This window comes from Bos javanicus, chromosome 26, assembly GCF_032452875.1.
Source record: "Bos javanicus breed banteng chromosome 26, ARS-OSU_banteng_1.0, whole genome shotgun sequence".
Taxonomy (NCBI): Eukaryota; Metazoa; Chordata; class Mammalia; order Artiodactyla; family Bovidae; genus Bos; species Bos javanicus.
Genome location: NC_083893.1, coordinates 38,419,619 through 38,431,677, shown reverse-complemented (window position 1 = coordinate 38,431,677; position 12,059 = coordinate 38,419,619). Strand labels below are relative to the sequence as shown.

The 12,059-nt window shown below is 43.5% G+C and overlaps 1 protein-coding gene across 2 annotated transcripts in view; it reads left to right on the top strand.

Annotated features, from left to right (window-relative positions):
• The first annotated feature begins 222 nt into the window (after positions 1-222).
• The window catches only part of CACUL1 (CDK2 associated cullin domain 1), a 76,594-nt gene continuing 64,757 nt past the window's right edge, over positions 223-12,059 (top strand). The window contains exon 1 of one of the 2 annotated variants that reach the window (XM_061403621.1): positions 223-1,087. In XM_061403621.1, the coding sequence (XP_061259605.1) occupies positions 730-1,087 (358 nt within the window). In that variant the 5' untranslated portion in view covers positions 223-729. The remainder of the gene's footprint in view (positions 1,088-12,059) is intronic. The other variant, XM_061403622.1, reaches the window with a different exon arrangement.

The window sequence follows — 12,059 nt, the reverse complement described above, 5'->3', positions numbered from 1 at the left end:
AAAAGTCGGAAATCCAAGGCCCTCTGTGGTCCGAAGACCCGATAAATCGGGGGAGCGGAAGAAAAACACGGCCGAAAGGGGAAGCCCGGGTCACATCGACCGCCAGGCCAGGCTCTGGACACATCTTCAGTCACAAACTCAGCTGCCCGTCGTCCTGGTAACCAACCTGAGAAAGCGCATGCGCAACTCCTCTCCCTTATCACGTGAGTCCGGGCACGGGGCGGGGCCGGAGCCGGCTACCCGGGAACTGGGTCGCCCAGCGCCTGCCTCTCTGCGCGCGACCAGTCGAGGCGGGGCGAACCTCTGTTTTCCCGCCTGGTGGTGGCTCCCAGCTCCCGCCCCTTTTCGCTCCGCTTTCCGGAGGCTTGGTTCCTCGCACCACGTGCCCTCCTGGCCGCTCCTCCCCCGCTGCCCGCCCTTTCCCCAACTGCCTGTTGGAAGCTGCTGTAAAATGTCGTGAGGGGCGCTCCCGCTTTACGGCTGCCTCTCCCCAGAGTGGAACCCGGGAGCGCCCACCGCCGTCAGCCCTGTCTGCAAAGAGGCGTCCCGGCGGAGACTGAGAGACCCGAGGCGCGCCGCTGCCCCTCCCTTCCGCGCCCGCTCCGGCCCTCGGCGATGTGAGGCTCGAGGAGGCTGCGGTGCCCGCCCCCTACCCCGGCCCGGCCCGGCCCGGGGTTGAGACGGGCAGCAGGTGCCTGTGAAGGCGGGCGGGTGCTGGGGGCCTACAGGATGGAGGAAAGCATGGAAGAGGAGGAGGGGGGCAGCTACGAGGCGATGATGGACGACCAGAACCACAACAACTGGGAGGCCGCCGTGGAGGGCTTCCGGCAGCCCCCGCCACCCCCGCCTTCTATCCCAGCCCCTGCCCGAGAGACTCCCGGCGGTCAGCTGCTGGCGATGCCTGCGGTCTCCGTGGACAGGAAAGGCCCCAAGGAGGGGCTTCCAATGGGGCCACCGCCGCCGCCGCCGGAGGCCAATGGGGTGATCATGATGTTGAAGAGCGGCGACGCGGCCTCCGTGGCCAAGGCGGCCCCCGCCCCCACCCCCGGCTCCACCATCAACATCAACACCTCCACCTCCAAGTTCTGTGAGTCCAGCCTTTCACCAGAAGCCTTGGCTTTTCCTCCTCCCCACGCGGACGCCGAATCCGTCCCTCTCGGCCAGCCCTTCTTCCTTTGTTTCAGGCCCGGGTCTCCTCTTCCCCACCTCCTCGCGTCCCTCCCTCCCTCCCTTCCCGGTTTGGTGTCGGTGGGCCGGCGCCGGAGCGGCCCTGGCTTCTTGTATTACCTGGCCTATAAAAGAGCAGCCGGGGTTAAACGCACGCAGCCCCGAGTTCTCCTGCAGACGCGATCCATATCACGACAGGCTCGCTCTCAACGTTAGGAAGCTCTTTTCTTCTCCGTTCCCCCTTAAGTTTTACCCTCAAACGTGAAGGAAAAGTATAAGGTTGCTCGGGTTTCGTTAGGGAGAGGCCTTCAGTCTTTTTGTTTTTTTTTTTGCAGCCAGAGGAAAAAAAATCTGGCCACTGTGTTTCTGCGCTTTTAGCCAGCCTGCTTTAAGCAAGTCAGGAATTAGAAAGTTGACCTGTATCTGCGCTTCGTTCTTTCCCGTCTCCAGTGCACGCCTTCTGCATCCTCATAGGGAAAATGTATGAGTTGCTTCTTGAGTTAACACCAGTACAGTGGGAGCTACGACATCCGTTTTGAAGCTAATACTGTATAAAATTATTTTTCAAAGCCTACACTCATAAGAATAAGCCATTCGGTATGTGTCCAAGTCCAAGGTTGTGTTGAATGTTGAACTTTATGTTAGTGATCCCCCTTAACGCTCAATTGCAGGGAGAAAGATTTAAAATCAAAATCTTTTCTGTACCTGAAACTGTCCCCAGCCAGGGATGTATGCTTCCACAGCTAGAAAAAAAAAAGTGCTTCTGCTTTAAGCGAGTTTTTTGGGGGGCTGGTGGTGGTGGAAATCGATCGCCACAGCCAGATTTTTTCCCCTTCTATTAATAACTACAAGTTTTGAATGGCATCTGGTAAAGCAACTGGAGATTTCATTTCTAGTTGCTAATTTTATCAAGCTGTACCAGTAATTGTCCAAGTAGCTGTGCAGAGAAAGTGCCTTGGTTCAGGTACCTAGTGGTAGCCTTACATATTTTGGGGGAACAAGCACATTACCTTATTTATTTGCCTTCAACATAGAGACATTCATATGTAGTTAGGGTTGATAAGATTTGTCTAGTTTTATTTTTATTGTGAATAGGAGAGAAAACTGTTTATAGTGTATAGTTTCTGTGTTGAAGTCTATGTAGTGAAACCAGATCTGAGACAGAGTGGCAGGGTGACTTATCTAAATGTTGAAGGAAGCTTGCCTTAGTGCTTTTACCAAGTTCATTTCAAGAGTTCCAAAAAAAAAAAAAAAAAAAACAGCCTACAGTTAAGAGCAGAAATCAGTGAAATTAGGAAGGAAAGAAAGATTGGCCAAACTGAAAGAAGATGTTTTGAAGGTAAATAAGCTAAACAGACCTCTGATTTTAAAAAGATGCTGATAAAATAAGTGATAAATGGGAAACGGCTACAAACGTGAGATGTTTAAAAAATAATTTTTAATTTATAATTTATAAATTTGAAAGCCTGGAGGAAATGTATAAATTCTTAGAAAACTATAAGCTATGAAGGTTGGTATCAGAAGAAATAGATAGCTTGAGCTGACTAATAAATATTTAATAAACAATGGCAAAACCTCCCCTTTCAGGAAAACCCTGTATGAAGATAATCTTACCGAGTTGCAATGAATTTTTAAATGAAAATTTCTTTTTAAAGGTTTTTCTGGAATAGGGGGGAAAAAAAAAAGATGCCAAGCTCATTTTATAAAGTTAGTAAAGTCTTGATTTCAAAACTAGTTGAGGTCAATGTGAGAAAGTTATACATATGAGAATACATATACAATATGAGAAAGTGTAAACAAAAAATCCTGCATAGAATACTGGCTCATCAAATCCAACAATGTGTTGAAAGAATCTTGATCCATAGAGTTTGTTTTAAGAATGTAAATATGGTTCAACATCTGTTTAGCTGTTAATGTAATTTGTCTCATTAATAGACTGAAGGAGAAAAGTCATCAATTATTTCTATACTATAAAATCATTTGATAAGATCCAGCACCGATATATGATAAAAAAATCTTAACAAGCTTTGAATACAAGATAACTAGATAATGGTCGTTACCAAAAACCTACAGCAAATAATAATAAAGAAATTTTAGATACCCTTACTTTAAGATCAGTAACAAGGTAAGGATGCCGTTGTATCACTGTTGGTATTTAACATAAGGAGGTCTTGACTGACACTACAGAAGGAAAAATAAAAAGTATAAGAACAAGAAGGAAAGCAAGAAAACTCATTATTTGCAGATAATATTACTTATCTAGAATAACCATTAGAATCAAGAGAGAAACTGTTGAAACTAGTAAGAGTTTAGCAGGGTTACTGCTTTTAAAATCAACCTACAGAAATTAGTAGTATTTAGTACACTAGCAATAAGCAATCAGTAAGGTAATCAAAGATAAATATTGTATACAATAATGGGAATAAACTAGTCTCTAGGAATGAACCTAAGAACACATAAGATCTTTAAGGAGAGAACTTGACTAAGGAGCCAGAAATGTGTTCTCAGTTGCACAGTCGAGTTTAACTATTTGCAACCCCATGGACTGTAATGTAGCCCACTGGGCTCCTCTGTCCATGGAATTTCCCAGGCAAGAATACTGGAGTGGGTTGCCATTTCCTACTCTAGAGGATATTATTCCCCACTCAGGGATCAAATCCACATCTCTTACATCTCCTTCATTGTCAGGCAGATTCCCATTTTAATGTGTAAGTTTGATTAAACTGCCGTCAAAATTCCAGTCATCTTTTCTGACAAACTCCATAACCTAGATCTAAAATTTATATGACAGGTGGGATAAAGTCTGAATAGCTAAATCAGTCTTGAAGATTTGCTTTGGTCGGGGCTTGACTTATCAGAAGTTAAGATTCTGTTTCAAAACTATAGTAATAAAAACTAGTAGGAATGTGAGAACATAGACTGAGGGGGACAAATTAGAGAGCAGAAAGTTAACCTATAAATGTTTAGGAACTTAAGGGTGTTATCATAAATCATCGGAGAAAGTCATGTAGCTCAGAAGAGTGACTCAACTGTATGGGGAAAAAAACAATATAACACCACAGATGGGATGAATTATAGATAATTAGAGATTTAAGTGTGAAAGGAAAAGTTAGAAAATGAATGGAAGACAATGTTGAAGACACTCTTTCCCTCGGGACAGGGAAGGGCATCTTAAAGCTGCTAAGACTTAAACAGAGGTGAAAAAATGATAACTTTGTAGAAAAAAATGAAAGATTTTTCTTTCAGTGACAGAGAGATGAAAGAATTAGAGAAGATATTTGCAGTGCCTAATATTGCCAAGGGATCTACCTTGGAATTTATTTACCTTTTGCTTGTTCACGGAAGTATTTTTTTACCTTCATTTTCTAAGGATATTTTTGCTGGAGATACAATTCTAGATTGATGGTCTTGTATTGCCTTGTTTTTCCTTTCAGTACTTTAAATATGTCTTTCCTTTGTCTTTCATCCTCCATTATTTCTCATAATAAATCTGTGAATATTCTACTTCCCTCTCTATGTAATGTGTCCTTTTTTTTTTTCTGGCTCTCTTTAAGATTTTCATTTTATCTTTCACTATATCAAATTGAGTTTGATTGTGTGTTCCTTGGGGGTAGAGTTTTCTTTAGGTTTATTCTTTTTAGTGTTCTTTGAGCTTAGGGTTCTGGAATTTGTCCAGTTTGGAACATTATCGTTCAGAATGACTGCGCAGTGCCCCTCAGTCGCACATGTTAGGTACGCTAAATCACTGAGTTTCTGTTCATTATCTTTTTCAGCTTTTTCACCCCACTTTGTGCTTCACTTCAGATAGTTTCTATTGCTGTGTTGTCTTTGCTGTTTAATTTGTTGTTAGTTCAAGTCTGCTCTTGATCAGCAGGAGTTCCAACTGTTTTTAACATAGGCTGTCATTGGATCCAGGTTTCAGTCAGTTAACTGAGCGAATTGTTATAATTATGTCTAGTTTCTTGAGATATTACAATGAATCTTCAGTTAGTGTATTCCTTTTGATAACTTAAGTCTCATCTAAAGTTATATTTCAGTCTTTAGAATTCTTAAAAAGTCTTCTGAAAGTCTACGTAGGCCTATGTAGAGGTATTATGGGTTATGTACCAAACCATTGCAATAAAGTGAACCACGTGAATATTTTAGTTTCCCCATTGCCTATAAAAGTTATATTTACAGTATAGTATAGTCTGTTAAGTGTGCAATAGCATTATGTCTAAGAAACAACAAACATAACAATTAAAAATACTTTATTGCTAAAAAAATGTTAAATATCATCTGAGCCTTTAACAAGTCATAATCTTTTTGCTGGTAGAGAGTTTGCAATATTTTGAGAATTACCACAATGCGACAGAGACGCAAAGTGAGCAAATACTGTTGGAAAAACGGCACCAGTAGACTTGGCTGACTTTTAGAGTTGCCACAAAACTTGAGCTTGTAAGACGTCCAGTATCTGCAAAGTGCAGTAAAACAAAGCACAATAAGATGAGTTACGTTTTAACTACTGTGCGTCTAGTTTTTTTGGAGTGAAAAAAAAACTGGCTCCTGTTTGTTTGGATTTGGTGCTTGTTCCCCTGGGGAAATGAAATTTAGTTGGAGGTGTATTTCCAGGTAGTATTGTGGAAGGGGCTTCTGCCAAGTGAAGATCAGCCTCATGTTGGGGAGAAGGGGTCCTCCTCTCTGTGAGTGCTTTGAGGTCAGAATTCTCAGGTTGATAAAACACCAAACTGACCCCATTTCAGGTCTCAGAGTCCTACCATTTCACAATCAGTGTCCTAACTTTTACTTAAGAGATCTGTCTAGAATTTGAATTTTTATTTGGTAATTCTGTAATTTGCAGAATCATTCTGTTTCTCATTTTTAGCTCTATCAATCCTGTGCCTTTAAGCATTAAAGGGCATTTTTTTTTTTTGCAATCGTGGATGTTCTTTGGCCCTCGGTTTACTAAGCTAAATATTTTTTTAAAGCATTCACCTGTCATCAGAGTCAGCCCACTCCAGTTCTCGTCTTTCTTGTTTCCATCCTGACAGCCGCAGCAGCCTGCCATGTGTTTTCTTCAAGAAGACCTTTATCCCAGGTAGCTGCAGGTGATAGGTTTTTCTTTGCCGCTCCATGTCATCTAGTGTTAGCGTTATGTTATCTAATGGTGGCAATGCCCATCATTGCCTTTAAATCCAATTAGATTGGCAAACCAAAGTCAGCTTCCTAACTTGAGTCTGTGTCCTGTAACTCCTCTGGTACCAAATACTTCATCAACCACAGTTCAGTCCAAGAAAACAGTAGGTATCTAAAGCAACAGGAGATTTAATAGCAAAAACCAGGTCCTTTGCAAATTGTCGGATAGGTTGGAGACATGCAGTCAGTGAGGCTCTCCACTGGCCGCACTCCCCAGGGCAGGCTGCTGTTGCTGCCACCACCGGCGTTCTTGAATCATCACAGTTGCCTCCCTCGTCCTTGAAGTTGGTGACCAGATGCTGAAACTCAGAGTTTGGCTGCCACAAACTCTGACATCTCTAACCTTGTTTGCCAGAGCCACCAGCCGCAATAATCTGTCCTTTGCCTCACTTTCCCCTTCCAAATCTCATTCAGATGTGTCTGACTGATGGAATGTAATTTGGGAAGTGAAATTATTTACTTCAGTTTTTCATTGCACGTTAGTCAGCTTTCTATAACACTAACCCCCGAATTTTAGAAGCTTGTGGAACAGTAAAGATTTATTTCTTGGTCATGTTATGTTCCTGGCTGACAGCTGGCTGTCACTGTTCACACGTCATCTCATTCTGAGGCACACCTCTCTTCTGGGTCTTGTCACTCTTGGCCGAGGCAAAGGGAAGCGAGTGGACGGCAGTACCCAATGGCTTTGAAAGCCTCTGCTCAGATGTAGCATATGTGACATCTGTTTATATTCCAAATGTACTAAATAGGCTAGAATGGTTCCCTGTCTGAATGGTTTGGGGCTGCGGGCAGGTGGAACTGAGTGTGAGGATAAAAGGCAGTGAAGGGGTAGATGGAAGGAGATGGCTGGGAGGGATTTTGCATTGACTGATGATCTTGTGTCATGATCTCAGGAGAACTATGAGCACAGTACACCAGAAGCTTCTCCAGATAGATGAAATCTTCACAGTATTTTTAATTGAACTTAATGAGATCACTTTTTAAAATTAGTGATTCAGAAGTCTGTTAAAATTGACTTCTGAATTTAGTGAAAGTGTTAACCGATTTTAGTAAATCCTGAGTAAAGTTGCTCTTTATCTGATCAAGTCCTATCTGCCAGTTTCCAGGTTGATTCTTTTCCAAGTGGATCAGCTAATGTATTCAGGCCCTACAGTATGCACTGTTTGTGGCATCGGTTGTGGTGGTTTGGTGTCTTCTCACTGTCTGTCTTAGTGCAGTTGGTGGTGGTTTAGTTGTTCAGTCGTGTCTGACTCTTGCAACCCCCATGGACTATAGCTTGCCAGGCTCCTCTGTCCATGGGATTCTGCAGGCAAGAATACTGGAGTGGGTTGCCATTTCCTTCTCCAGAGCAGCAAACATCACTGTGATATCAACCGATTGTCCACATTTCAGGATCTCATTGGGGATCTTGTCTTGCCTTTATTTATTTATTTGTAGACGCGCAGGGTTCCCATTGCTGCGTGTGGGCGTTCTCTAGTTGAGGTGACCCGGGCTACTCTTCATTGCGGGGTGTGGGTTTCTCACTGTGGTGACTTCTCCTGCTGTGGAGCACGGGCTCTAGGCATGAGAGTTTCAATAGTTGTTGCCCGTGGGCTCAGTAGTTGTGGCTTGTGAATTCGCGAGCACAGGCTCAGTAGTTGTGGCCTGTAGGCTTAGTTTCTCCCGGGCATGTGGGATCCTCCCGTACCAGGGATTGAACCCATGTCTCCTGCATTGGCAGATGGATTCTTAACCACTGGGCCACCAGGGAGGTCCCTTGTCTTGCTATTTTTTGGTGTAAATTGCACAAGTGACATTGATGAAACTGTAAGAGAAATCCATTAATATTTATGTAAGGCTCAGTCCCAAATCCTTCAAGAAAATGAGTATTGTTTAGTTCCTCTTTAAAAACAGTAACTCTGTAAGCTGCAGACCATATATTGATATAATCACATTGTAAACTTAAAAGCTATATAAAAAGTTATTTTGGGTATTCTTTGGTAATATGTCTTGGCAGAGCAAACTGGCCTTTCGTATTTTTTTCATCGTTTGTAGTTATTTGGCTGTTAACCTCCACAGATAGAGGAGGAGTAATTTGTAGTTGCAGGTGTGCTGACTAGGATGGCATTTTATCTAACAGATATTTTTTGTCTTCTGTATGCCAAGGTAATATTTTGGCCTCTCTTGATGAATGAGACAGAATTTAGCATGGAGGTTGATGGACAGATGATTGTGATATGTTATAATTAAATGCTGTAGTAAAGTTATGTATGTCCATGGTAGCACAGAGGGAAAAAGAATCTTTGAAAATGAACATTTTGTTGGGAGGACTGAGGTGGCAGGGTTGGGCTCGAAAAGACTTCCTTTGCAGAGACAGAAGCCTGTGTGGAAGACTCAGTTGAAATTATTGTAGGAAGGCAATGGCACCCCACTCCAGTACTCTCGCCTGGAAAACCCCATGGACAGAGGAGCCTGTTAGGCTGCAGTCCATGGGGTCGCTAAGAGTCAGACACGACTGAGCGACTTCACTTTCACTTTTCACTTTCATGCATTGGAGAAGGAATTGGCAGCCCACTCCAGTGTTCTTGCCTGGAGAAACCCAGGGACGGGGGAGCCTGGTGGGCTGCCGTCTGTGGGGTTGCACAGAGTCGGACATGACTGAAGCGACTTAGCAGCAGCAGCAGCAGCTGCAGCAGCAGCAGCAGGGTGTGAGGAGGGAGTGGCACAAGTTAAACCTAGATAGAAAGGTCTAGATGCAAAGGGCATGCCAGGTTAGGGGTGGAATTCTCTTCTGTGGGAACAGGAGCCACAGGGAGTCACCTTGGTAAAATTTGTCTTAGCATGTTCGATTAGAAAAGAGAGTAAATGGAAACAGAGATTGGTTAGGGGCTTGTAATGACAAGAGATGTGACAGCCTGAGCAAATTAAGGATTGGAACAGAGGCGATTTCAGATTTTGGAAATATCTAGGGACTTGTTCAGTCTCAAAAGTTGTGTCCGACTCTTTGCGACTCTATGAACTGCAGCATGCCAAGCTTCCCTGTCCTTCACTATCTCCCTGAGTTTGCTCAAATTCATGTCCATTGAGTCAGTGATGCTGTCTAACCATCTCATCCTCTGTCATCCCCTTCTCCTTTTGCCTTCAATCTTCCCCAGCATCAGGGTCTTTTTAATGAGTTGGCTCTTCACATCAGGTGGCCAAAGTATTAGAGCTAAAGCAACCGTCCTTCCAGTGAATATTCAGGGTTGATTTTCTTTACGGTGGACTGGTTTGGTCTCCTTGCTGTCCAAGGGATTCTTAAGAGTCTTCTCCAGCCCCACAGTTTGAAAGCATTTGGGGACTATCAGATCAGATCAGTTGCTCAGTCATGTCCGACTCTTTGTGACCCCATGAATCGCAGCACGCCAGGCCTCCCTGTCCATCACCAACTCCCGGAGTTCACCCAGACTCATGTCCATCGAGTCAGTGATGCCATCCAGCCATCTCATCCTTTGTCGTCCCCTTCTCCTCCTGCCCCCAATCCCTCCCAGCATCAGAGTCTTTTCCAGTGAGTCAACTCTTCGAATGAGGTGGCCAAAGTACTGGAGTTTCAGCTTTAGCATCATTCCTTCCAAAGAAATCCCAGGGCTGATCTCCTTCAGAATGGAGTGGTCGGATCTCCTTACAATCCAAGGGACTCTCAAGAGTCTTCTCCAACACCTCAGTTCAAAAGCATCAATTCTTTGGCGCTCAGCCTTCTTCACAGTCTAACTCTCACATCCCTACATGACCATAGGAAAAACCATAGCCTTGACTAGACAGACCTTTGTTGGCAAAGTAATGTCTCTGCTTTTCAATATGCTATTTAGGTTGGTCATAACTTTCCTTCCAAGGAGTAAGTGTCTTTTAATTTCATGGCTGCAGTCACCATCTGTAGTGATTTTGGAGCCCAGAAAAATAAAGTCTGACACTGTTTCCACTGTTTCCCCATCTATTTCCCATGAAGTGGTGGGACCGGATGCCATGATCTTCGTTTTCTGAATGTTGAGCTTTAAGCCAACTTTTTCACTCTCCTCTTTCACTTTTCATCAAGAGGCTTTTTAGTTCCTTTTCACTTTCTGCCATAAGGGTGGTGTCATCTGCATATCTGTGGTTATTGATATTTCTCCTGGCAATCTTGATTCCAGCCTGTGCTTCTTCCAGTCCAGCGTTTCTCATGATGTACTCTGCATAGAAGTTAAATAAGCAGGGTGACAATATATAGCCTTAATGTACTCCTTTTCCTATTTGGAACCAGTCTGTTGTTCCATGTCCAGTTCTAACTGTTGCTTCCTGACCTGCATACAGATTTCTCAAGAGGCAGATCAGGTGGTCTGGTATTCTCATCTCTTTCAGAATTTTCCACAGTTTATTGTGATCCACACAGTCAAAGGCTTTGGCATAGTCAATAAAGCAGAAATAGATGTTTTTCTGGAACTCTCTTGCTTTTTCCATGATCCAGCGGATGTTGGCGATTTGATCTCTGGTTCCTCTGCCTTTTCTAAAACCAGCTTGAACATCAGGAAGTTCACGGTTCACATATTGCTGAAGCCTGGCTTGGAGAATTTTGAGCATTACTTTCCTAGCGTGTGAGATGAGTGCAGTTGTGCGGTAGTTTGAAAGCATTTGGGGACTATAGTCTATAAAATTTGGGGGTGAAGAAGGGAGGATATGGATAAGGAAGGAGTATAGGTAGGGGTGTATGTGTATGTGTCTCTTTTAAGTTATCTGTGGGACATTTGGGTGGAGAGATCCGTTGGCAGTGGGTTAGCTGAGCTTTCTCATTTCTTGTGCTTTAGAATATTGGAAGTACTGAAACAAAAGTTTAATTTCTGTTCAGTTTGGGTGGTTTCTATCGTCATCTTCCCGGATTACCAATCCGTTACTCTGTTTTACCTAATCTACTGTCGATTGCCTCTAGTGCGTTTTTAATTTCAGTTACTGTATTCTTAGGGTCTGTTTGATTCTCAGTATTTTCTAACTATTTTAAAACCTTCGAATCAGTTGCTCAGTTGTGTTTGACTCCTCGTGACCCCATGGACTGCAGCACGCCAGGTTTCCCTGTCCATCACCAACTCCCGGAGCTTGCTCAAACTCATGTCCATGAGTTGGTGATGCCATCCAACCATCTCATCCTCTGTCATCCCTTTTTCCTCCTGCCTTCAGTCTTTCCCAGCATCAGGGTCTTTTCAAATGAGTCGGTTCTTTGCATCCGGTGGCCCAAGTATTGGAGCTTCAGGTTCAGCATCAGTCCTTCCAGTGAATATTCAGGACTGATTTCCTTTAGGATGGACTGGTTGGATCTCCTTGCAGTCCAAGGGACTCTCAAGAGTCTTCTTCAACACCACAGTTCTTTTGCCTTCAGCTTTCTTTATGGTCCAACTCTCACATCCATATATGACTACTGGAAAAATCATAGCTTTGATTAGATGGACCTTTGTTGGCAAAGTAATGTTTCTGCTTTTTAATATGCTGTCTAGGTGGTCATAGCTTTTCTTCCAAGGAGTAAGCATCTTTTAAATTCTTGGCACAATCACCGTCTGCAGTGATTTTGGAGCCTAAGAAAATAAAGCCTCTCATTGTTTCCATTGTTTCCCCATCTATTTGCCATGAAGTGATGGGACCAGATGCCATGATATTTGTTTTTTGAACGTTGAGTTTTATTTAAGCCAACTATTTCACTCTCCTCTTTCACTTTCATCAAGAGGCTCTTTAGTTCC